Source organism: Sarcophilus harrisii, chromosome 5 (genome assembly GCF_902635505.1).
Source record: "Sarcophilus harrisii chromosome 5, mSarHar1.11, whole genome shotgun sequence".
Taxonomy (NCBI): Eukaryota; Metazoa; Chordata; class Mammalia; order Dasyuromorphia; family Dasyuridae; genus Sarcophilus; species Sarcophilus harrisii.
Genome location: NC_045430.1, coordinates 170,238,316 through 170,248,879, shown reverse-complemented (window position 1 = coordinate 170,248,879; position 10,564 = coordinate 170,238,316). Strand labels below are relative to the sequence as shown.

The following is a 10,564-nucleotide window of genomic DNA, read 5'->3' as shown; positions in this document are numbered from 1 at the left end:
TAGATTTAGCTATTTGATTTTTTAAATTTTTTTTATTTTATTTAATAGCCTTTTATTTGCAGATTATATGCATGGGTAACTTTACAGCGTTAACAATTGCCAAACCTCTTGTTCCAATTTTTCACCTCTTACCCCCCACTCCCTCCCCCAGATGGCAGGATGATCAGTAGATGTTAAATATATTAAAATATAAATTAGATATACAATAAGTATACATGACCAAAACATTATTTTGCTGTACAAAAAGAATCAGACTCTGAATTATTGTACAATTAGCTTGTGAAGGAAATCAAAAATGCATGTGGGCATAGATATAGGGATTGGGAATTCAATGTAATGGCTTTTAGTCATCTCCCAGAGTTCTTTCTCTGGGCGTTAGCTATTTGATTTTTAAGTATGAAGTGGGAACAGATAGAAAACATTTTCTATGAGACAAGTGAATGAATACATGAAAGCTTGTAACAAATCAGGGAAACAGCAGTATTAAAGAAATTTAGAAAAGAATACAGTTAAGCTCATGTCCCATGTCTGTCTTTGTCCTTCCATAGAGATAAAAAAGATGAACGCATGCATCTTATAAAGGTATGTTATCTAGGATAATGTTAGGTAGTCTGGAAGTGAAATAAAGATTTGTAAATGTCTACCCGAAGTATGCAGGAGTAGCCTGAAAAAACAGAAGTTGCTTATTTTAAGACAGGAAAAGAACACATCAATTCTGGTCATATAATCTTTTCCTACTTTCACTTCCTCTCTGCCTCACCTCCAAACCATGTTGCAGCTCAGTTGGACTGGATCCTGTGCCCTGGCTTTCCTTTCCTTTTCATTGGTGCTAAAGAATTGGATAATAGACGCACCAGAGAAAACTCCAATACTACATAGTTGAATACTCAAGTGAAAAGTTTAGCAGGATAGGCTTTGGTTGTAATTTAGAAACAATCTAGCTAAGGAGGGGAAACAGTGAGAAAAGCACCACCAGTATTAGTCCCAGGCTGGCAGTTAGACTGGAGTCAGAAGAGCATGCGATTTAGAGCTCATCTAAAAGAAAGCATGGTGTGTATATAGTGAAAGCATAAAAACACTACTACACTCGGTTAGAGTGTGTTCAAATTTGCCCTCATCTATCGACTGAACAATTGACTTCCCTTTGCTGTGCTTCAATCTCTAAAAGGAGGAGGGTGAGGTGGGTGATATGTAAAATACCCATAAACTCTTAATTTGTGCAACTGCCACTCCTTCCTCCATTTTACAGATTAAATAAACTGAGACCCTGAAATGACATGACATCATAGATTACGTCATAGGATTTATAATGTTGGAAAGTTCCACAGCGATCATTGACACCTTTCATCTTACCTAAGTCAAATAGTGCTCGAGTGACAGTAAATAGCATCAGTGGCGTCCTATCTTCTGTCCTTAGGTTTAAGGCTTTGCTCAGAACATTAAACCTACTTTCTAATTAATATTCTCACTTCAACTCCGCGAGTAATCCAGACAGGGCCGAGCTAAATTAGTGTTCTATTTTTTTGCAAATTAAAAGCCCATTTTGGCCGTTTTTCTGGGGAAGAAAATAAGTAAAAAAAAAAAAAAAAAAGAAAAGAAAAGAAAAAAAAGGGGGGCAAGGTTATCTTTCAGACGCCGCTCACACAGTGGGAATAGTAGCCTGGGCCTCCGTATAAGTTTTTAACCGGGAGAGGGAATTCTTAAAAGTCTAAAATGTCAGGACGCCACGGAAGAGCCGGCTCTGTTCGCGTCCGAAGGCAAACTCGAACACTGGGTCAGTTGAGACTTCCGCCGGGGGTGGGGGTTGGGTGGCTGCAGCAGGTGCAGGTGAGAGGCCCCGCGGAGGCAGCTACCGCGGGACACCTGCGGGGGCGGGGGCGGGGAGCGTCCGGCCGTAGCTGCCTCCCCAGTCAGCACCTGCATATCGGCCCCTGGGACTCTAGGAAAACTGGGATAGCCGCGAGGGCTGGCAGGCCCGGAGTGTCCTGCGGCCTGAGCCGCCGGCGTAGCTCCTGGCCTCAGCCCGGTGACTTTCCCGGACCGGCCGGTTAATCAGGGTCACAAACGGCGCGCAGTTGGGAAGGCGGGCGCGCGTTGCTCGCTCCCGGACCCCTCTCCTCCCCCTCCCCTCCGCGCTCCTTAACGTTCCATTCCACGTGTTGCTTGTTGTGGGCGCTACAGGTTCCCCACCTGCGCCCAGGGCGAGCTTCCTGGGCCGCCTATCAGCTGGGCTGTGGGGGGCTAAGGACCTCTGCAGGAACAATTCCCAAGGCAACCGGGCTCGACTTCCCCCTTCGCAAACCCCGCCTAGTCATTCCCTCTCGCTCGGGTAGGCTCCCTATTTTTCCTCCTCCTTCCCCCTCAACACCCCCCCCCCCCCCCCGCCCCAACTCCTGCCCGCCCCTTTCGCCCTGGCGGTAGGAAACAGTCTGGTGCCTAAACTCGACGTGTCCGTAAAGCTGCGGCCGCTTTCCCTTTCGCTCTCCTCCCGCGGCGCGGCTTTCCCCTCCGGGGCCTGAGGGCTGCGCCCGGGCACCATGCTGGACCCGTCTTCCAGCGAAGAGGAGTCGGACGAGGGGGTGGAAGAGGAGAGACGCGACGTGCTGGTGGCTGCCGGCGGCTCCCAGCGAACGCAGCCCGCGGCTCCTCTCCGCGAAGGGCGGCGGGACCCTCCTGGGCGCCCGGGCTGCGGCGGCACCGCCAGACCCGCCAGCCCGAGCCCCTCGGTGCTGAGCGAGGGGCGAGAGGAGCTGGAGCGGCAGCAACAGGAGGAGAACGAGAAGCGCGCCCGCCTGCAGCTCTACGTCTTTGTGGTGAGGTGCATCGCGTACCCTTTCAACGCCAAGCAGCCCACTGACATGGCCCGGAGGCAGCAGAAGGTGCGTTACAGCCGCCGGCGCCCTGCCTTCCCCGCTCGGGTGCTCCTTCCCCCGGGGAGAGGTCTGGGCGTGCGTGCCGACGCGCGTGCGCCAGTGTGCGTGTCTGCCCGTTAAACACCCCGGTCTTTCCAGAAAAGCGGTCCCTCTAACCGCTGGTCACGGGCCGAGGCAGCGGGTCCCTCGCGCCAGGCAGGGGCGCGCATTCACGAAACGCAGTCAGGATCACGTCCTGTCATGTCCGCTGCCTGGCCCGGAGTCCGACTGCAACTCCCTGCGACTCAAGCGTCTCCCGCGTCCCTGCTAGTCCCCCTAACGCCGCAGAGATACCTTTAGGGCGGGTGGCAAAAGACAGAGCCAAGTGGGTGTGTAAATGGGAGAGGAGGGGTAGAAATTCTCCCCGGTAAGCTGAAGGAAAGTTAAAATGACAAGTTTCCACTGATGCTCCCTAAGCAACGTAAGGAGTCTCTTCTAAACACCGGAGGGTGATGTCTGCCTCCGAATATACATAGATCCAGGACCTTCTACAAAAGTACTTTTCGGACCCATCCCCTAGTCTAGGTCAGAAAGAAAAAGTTACAAGCAGTGAGGAGGAGAACGGGGCCGGGGTGGGGGAGAGAGGACCGTTTCATTCACTGAGAACTACTTCAAGGGATCCATAATCCTCACCTTATGGCAGATGCTGCAAGGAGGTGAGGGAGTGGTTTATTTCAAGTGAAAAATGAAATAAAGTCTAATTGGAGTTCTTCTGTTATCCTGAAGTTATAAATAATCATTCAAACTTCCTCTAGTTTAAAAAATGTGAATTTAAATATCTAAGAATATCTTTCCTAGTCAGACGTGGAAGACACCCTGGAGATCAACCTTCTTATTTTAGGAATGAACAAACTAAGGATCCAAGGGATTTTCTGTAATGCATCAGATCAAAAGCTATTTTCCCTCTCCCCTCTTTACACTCAACTTTTATGTATGTGATTTCTGTGGGTTTTGGCAACTTCAAGTTACACTAGGATTAGAATCCTTTAAAAATAATTTTTGACAAATATCTTTTTATAGATCAGATTTTTCATGTTTGATCCAGTTTTGTTAATCTGTCAGAAATACATCCCATCTCTAAGGTATTGCAGTTCATTCCCTGCACAGAATCAGGAGTACACAGGTTATTTTTCTGGAGCTTCTTATTAATTTTATTCCCTTTTGTTAATATTAATATTAATATCTATGATGTTTCATGAAATCAGAAACTGGAAAAGATCATAGACATCGTTTTGCCAAGGTGGAAATTGATGACTTTGCTCATAAATTCTAGAAAACCAGATATTATAGATGTTCAATCTTCTGGATCTCAATCTACTTAGAAAACTTGAAAAATTGACTTGAAGTACGCATTTTTAAAAGATGGGTCTATTTTAAGTCACAGATGAATTTTAGTTAGAGTTAATTCATTCCATTCCATTATATACATTTCATTATACAAAATTCATTTTTTTTCATTAATATCGTTCAGGATGAAAACATTTAATTCACTTAAGTGAACTATGTAGGTAAAAAAGAATTTAACTTCAGTAATCACTCTGAAACAAAGCGTAAGTGATTTTGACCTGTATATTGGAGTTTAAAGAGGAAGCTTCTTTGCATATGAATACCCTCTTGCCCATAGATTCAATTTGGCAGAATATTTAGGGTTTTTTAGGATCTTAAAAGTGTTTAAAACCAATTAAGAAATGCTAATGAAATTAATAACTATTTAGAAGGTTCATTGTCAAATCATATTTCCAAGAGTTGAGGTGTGCTTATTGTTGGTATTATTATATACTTTGAATACTCTTTCATATAATTTCTAAAACGATTTATCCTTTGTTCTTCAAATAGTGTGAATATATCTGACTCCTATTGTTTAACTAGACTGTTTCATCAGACATTGTTTGCATTGGCATACAGGTGATTCAGTTGGTGGTGTATTGGTGCCTTACTTGGACATCAGAGAGACTAAAATAAAACTGAAAAAGCAGCATTCTGAATAGGCAAATCTATGCCTTTGAATGGTAGGCTATTTTTGTTATAAAAGTTGTGATCAGAATTGTCAAATCAACTTTTACACATGTCTTAGAGTTGAGAAAGACCTATAATAATTGGAAACTGGAGTTGGTTTTTTGCAAGGAATACAAAAGAAATTTTCTTTTTGTGTCTTTTTATGTGAGGTCCCAGCATCCTGGGAATTGTAGCTTAGTATTAAGATGTACAAATCAGGTTGGAATGATCAAGTTTTAGTTAAACACAAACAAATTTATGGAATAGATGCCAAATTATTACCCTACCTTTTATTTTGTAGGTACTCCCTTAGAATAGTCAAAAAGTGGGTAGTGGGCTAAATTTTTTACTAAAAGCATATAATACTGCATAGACTCACATAATTTGTAGAATTATAGAAGATAATTTTAAATATAGAAAGGAGGTTGGAAATCCTCTCTCATAAATCTCTCATTTTGGAAAGGAAGCATATGAAGCTTAATGAAATATCTTGGGTTTATCTAGATTATAAAACTAGTTAGTGGTTGAATTAAGATTAGAAGCTAAATCTCCTGCTAATTAAATTGTGCGTCTCAATCCACTATGAGGTCACATAAATCAAAATTTCACAACCCCTACTTTTGGTTATTATTAGTAAATGTTGATCTATTTTATATACCTATAAACCTGTGTTTGCATAAAAATTACTTGGGTGAAAAAGAGCTGCCAGTGGAAAAGATTTTAGAAGCTCTGCTATACTGTAATAAATCCGAGTGCTTGCAGCTTTCTAAACAAATCTTTATCCTTCATTGTAGGGCAACAGATGAATGTCAAGACTTGTGAAAAAAATAATTTAAAGGGTGATCATGGACTGAAATACTATTCTTATTAATGCCTTTGGACCTCAGTTTTCCTCATCTGTAAAATGAGGGGATTGGATTCCTAAAACCTGATTTTAGCATGAAATTGGCAAGTGTGTATAGATATAGGTGGACTGAACCATGTATTATTTTCTAAAGGCCCTCATCTAGAAGAGTGCTTACAATTTATAAGCTCTAAATTAGCATCATTAAAGTTGTTCTGTACTATAATATGATAATCATTTTGGTTATTCAAAAGTATTTATTTCATAGGATTGTTAATTACTGTATTTAAGGTGTTTATTTTTTGGTGAAATAATAAAACTCTGATTTTAAGGGGGCACTTAAAATACTTTGAACATGTACTATCACTTTCCCATACGATGCATGACAGTTATAAGTGGGGGTTCTTTACTTGTTGTTTGAAAATAAATTGCAAATCCAGGTCCTTTATAGTGTTTCCTTATATATTACTACTGTAAGTCCAATAAATTTTACCTTGCTTTAGTTTTTTTCTTACATGTTCCCTTAACAATTCTCATTGATATACTTCACAAAGATATGAAAAACTGGCATGTAAATCATATGTTGAAAAGTAGGTGAAGGTTGAAGAAAGCATATTTCTAATAAAAATATTATTAAGTGGGAAAAGAGAGGAGAGAAAAATAAGAAAAAAGTTTTTAGGATAGGCTATGATCTCTATTATAATTCTTCCATCTGAAGATTCTAGAAAGTTAAGAAAAAGAATCAATTTTCATAGCTGTGAGAGAGAGAGACACACACACAAATAAATATGAATGTTTTTTGGGAAGAGGGTATTCATTTCCAGCAAAACTTTATATTAAGTGAATAGAGCATTCAAAGAACTTTGCTAGGTACTGAGGGAAAATGAAGTAGAAATCAATGCTTCATAGAATCAGAGATGGCAGAAATGTTACAGGCCAACCCTTTCAATTTACAGAGAAGAAAGCTGAGGACCATTCTGGAGAGCAATTTAGAACTGTGCCCAAAGGGCTATCAAACTGTGCATATCCTTTGATCCAGCAGTATCTCTACTGGGTCTGAAATAAATCATAAAAAAGGGAAAAGGACTCACATGTGCAAAAAATGTTTGTAGCAGCTCTTTTTGTAATGGCAAACTGGAAAATTGAGTGGATGCCCATTAGTTGGAAAATAGCTGAATTAGCTATGGTTTATGAATGTTATAGAATATTATTGTTCTATAAGAAATTATTAGCAAGATGATTTCAAAAAAGGCCTAGAGAGACTTACATGAACTGATGCTGAATGAAATGAACAGAACCAGAAGATCACTGTACTTGGCAACAAGATTATGTGATGATCAATTTTGATGGATGTGGCTCTTTTCAACAATGAGATGATTCAGGACAATTCCAATACTCTTATGATGGAGAGAGCCATCTGCATTGAGAAAGAGAATTGTCGGGACTGAATGTGGATCAAAACATTTTTTTCACCTTTTTTGTGGTTGCTTGCTTTTTCTTTTCTTTTTCTCTTTTTTATTTCTTCATCTGATTGTTCTTGTGTGGCATGATAAATGTAGAAATAAGTATAGAAGAATTGTACATGTTTAACATTGGCTTACTTGCTGTCTAAGAGGAGGGGTAAGGGAAGGGAGGGAGAATGATTTGGAGCATAAGGTTTTGTTAGGGTGAATGTTGAAAACTGTCTTTGCATGTTTTTTGAAAATAAAAAAAATCTATTACCTAAAAAAATACTGAGGCCCAGAAGGTTGTGACTTACTAAGTCACATAAGCATGATTTGAACTAGTCTTGCAAATACCAAGTCCAGTGCTCTTTCAGTAAGACCTCATCCTTGCCATTATGGAATGTAATAACTGATTTAAAATTGAATATAAATGCATGAATGATCAAATTTTCTAAGATAGATTCAAGGAATGAAATAATTTCTAAAGCAAACAGTCTCCTTAATAATATATTCTAAGATAATTAGGTTTCCCAATCTTATATACATTTTGTATTTTTTAAGAGTAAACTTGAGGCTCATGAAAATAATCCATTCTTATTCTAGGCAGTATGAGTAGTGAATCTTTGTGGGAATATTTGGAGGGGAGAAAGAAGAGAGAAGCAAAATGCCTCTAATCATTACTGTAATTTTGTTAGCCGACATTTAAATGAGTTGTTTCATAGAAAGTAAGTAGTAAAAATACTATTCTTTGATCCACATTTAGTATCATAGTTCTTGCTTTAGATTTAGATAGCATTTACCATTCCATGTCTATGAAGAATGGCCTTGAAGAGCCAATTTAAGAGCCAATTCCCCCACAGATAACCAACACATAATCTTATTACTATGTACAAAATTCTCCTGATTCTGCTAGCTTTACTAAGCATCAGTTAATGTAAGTCTTTCTAGGTTTTTCTGAAATTCAGCTTGCTCATCACTTCTTGTAGAACAATAATAGTCCATTACATTCATATATCATAACTTATTCAGCCATTCCCCAGCTGATGAGCATCTATTCAGTTTCCAGTTTCTTGCCACTACAGAAAGATCTGCTACAAACATTTTTGCACATGTGGGTCCTCTCCCCCTCTTTTATTATCTCTTTGGGATACATACTTAGTAGTAAGACTGCTGGATCAGAGGGTATGCACAGTTTTGTAGCCCTATGGGCATAGAAACTTACGTAACTCAAGTTTGCTTGACACTCTCATCCTTCCTTCTTACTATTTACCAAAAAAAGGGCAGCTAGGAAATGGTAACATTCATTGGTGTAGAGCTAATAACTTTGAACTGAGAATTTCCCAATTCTATTACCAAACCCCAGGGCCAAGTAAGGGATTTTGAAAGCTCACAGTATGTATGGTTTTTTTGCCTGCAGGTTTCTAGCAGCCCTGCTGATAGTCTAAAAGACTACCCTCTTAGGGAGTTAGGATAATTTATTCTTTATGCTGGTTGGATATTGGTGCATTATTGAACAAATACAGCATGGATATACATGTTGTTTGTTACTTTTAGCAATATAGTATAGATTATTCTTTGGGGAAAAAGATGGATTCCACATATTAAAATAAAAATTCAAACTGGACTTAAAACAGTATCTCAGTGAAAATTGCTTGTGCTTTTTCAACTAAGTCAGCTAACCCTCCACAGGGTATCATGAGACCATAGCACTTAATTTTGTGGAATGAGTTGTGCTAATGAGAACTCAGATTAAGTGAGTTTGGCATTTGCTTTCTTCTATCAAAAGTAAAATCAGCTGTAATTTTGGCATGTGTAGGTCATCTATCTTTAAGAGTGAAACAAAATTATTTTTGTGTAATTCTCTTCCTTAATTTTATGTTCTGAGAATCAACTAAACAAAATAGTCTGGGAGATTTTTAGATGCCTTAGAACAAATAAGTTTCCAAATTATGAGGAACCTGTGGAGATCATACTCTGCTAAGTAGCTCACTAGTAACTCCTTACTGGACCATTTTTACATTATTTCACAAGTTTTTATAAAACAGCTTAGTCACTTTCTCATTAAGTTTAGTTCTATATTTCAGAAGTAATTGAGTTTGAGGGTGACAATTTGATATTCATGCAACCTAGGTGATCCCCCTGCCCAGAGTCTTAAAGGAAATCAAGAATGAAATTGAGGTAGGTCATCATGTGTAACTTGTCACTTAAAAACCTCTGTGCTAGAGGATTGTATATTGTCAATGAGTTATCTTCTGTAAGAGTTCCTGTGGATCCTGGAAACTATAGTCACGTGTTGTTTCTTTCTAGAAAAGCTTTGGTTTATCATGAATAGTTAAAACATTGAACAGTTAAATAAACAATTTATGGGGAAACAGGAAAGGGATTATGGATTCTATCTAATCTACTAAAGTTATTTGAGGAAATAAATAAGCATGTAGTGAGGGTAAGTCAATAGTACTGTCTAAATTTGTCTAAAACTTTCAGAGTGCCTTAGAGAAGTTCTATGTGAAATCTATTAAAAACAAATTAAGTGAAAATCATTTGGCAGAAAGTTATTTATTTTTCAAGTTATTTTTGTTTAAAATAGTTTATTTCAATAAGCTAGGATCCATCTCCCCTAATAGAGCACATAAGAAAAAAAAAACTCATTACAAAGATGTAATATTAATAAAACAAATTTCTACATTAGTCATCCTCTCACTCCCATTTTATCCTCCTTTCTGAGTCTTTTACCTCTATTAGGAGGGTAGGTAGCATGTTTTCTTGTGAGTCCTTTGGAATCCTGATTTTCTGATTGGTCATTACACTAATAAAATTCAGTATAATAGTATTGTCACCTTTATATATTATACATTTTTCATTTATTCCCCAGCTAATGGGTACTCCTCAGGTTTCTATTCTTTGCTACCTCAAAAAGAACTGTAACTATTTTTGCCTATTCTTAGGGTTTGTTTTGATTCGGACTTCTGTTTATCTTAATCTATTCTACGATGCACTTTTTGCCTTTTCCTTCTATTTCTCTGTTAAGTGAGATGTATTTCTGTACATGTATCTATCTCTCTATTTATTGTTCCTTCTTCAGACCAATTCAAATGAGTGAGTTTAAAGTTTCAGCTGCCTTCCCCCCATTATCTCCTCCTTGTTTAATAGATTTCTCCTTGTGTATTCTATGTGAGATAATTTCCCTTTCCTTTACCTTGTACAAACCCCTGCCTTTTGTATTCCTCTTCCCTTCTTGTTCTATTCTTTTTTTAAAATCAGTAAGACAGAACAGAAGCTTGGATTTAATTGGTCTCCCTTTATAATTTCTGATGATAGGAAATCATCACCCCATATTTGATTGTAAGTGATTGTTTTCTTTTAGTCCT

At 38.9% G+C, this 10,564-nt stretch overlaps 1 protein-coding gene across 13 annotated transcripts in view; it reads left to right on the top strand.

The window, feature by feature from the left end:
* The first annotated feature begins 1,848 nt into the window (after nt 1-1,848).
* Nucleotides 1,849-10,564, top strand: part of CADPS2 (calcium dependent secretion activator 2) — a 678,697-nt gene continuing 669,981 nt past the window's right edge. For 7 of the 13 annotated variants that reach the window (XM_031938941.1, XM_031938939.1, XM_031938940.1 and 4 more), the window contains exon 1: nt 1,850-2,879. In XM_031938941.1, the coding sequence (XP_031794801.1) occupies nt 2,538-2,879 (342 nt within the window). In that variant the 5' untranslated portion in view covers nt 1,850-2,537. Of the gene's footprint in view, nt 2,880-10,564 lie in introns of all 13 variants that reach the window. The other 6 variants (XM_031938931.1, XM_031938932.1, XM_031938929.1 and 3 more) reach the window with 1 other exon arrangement.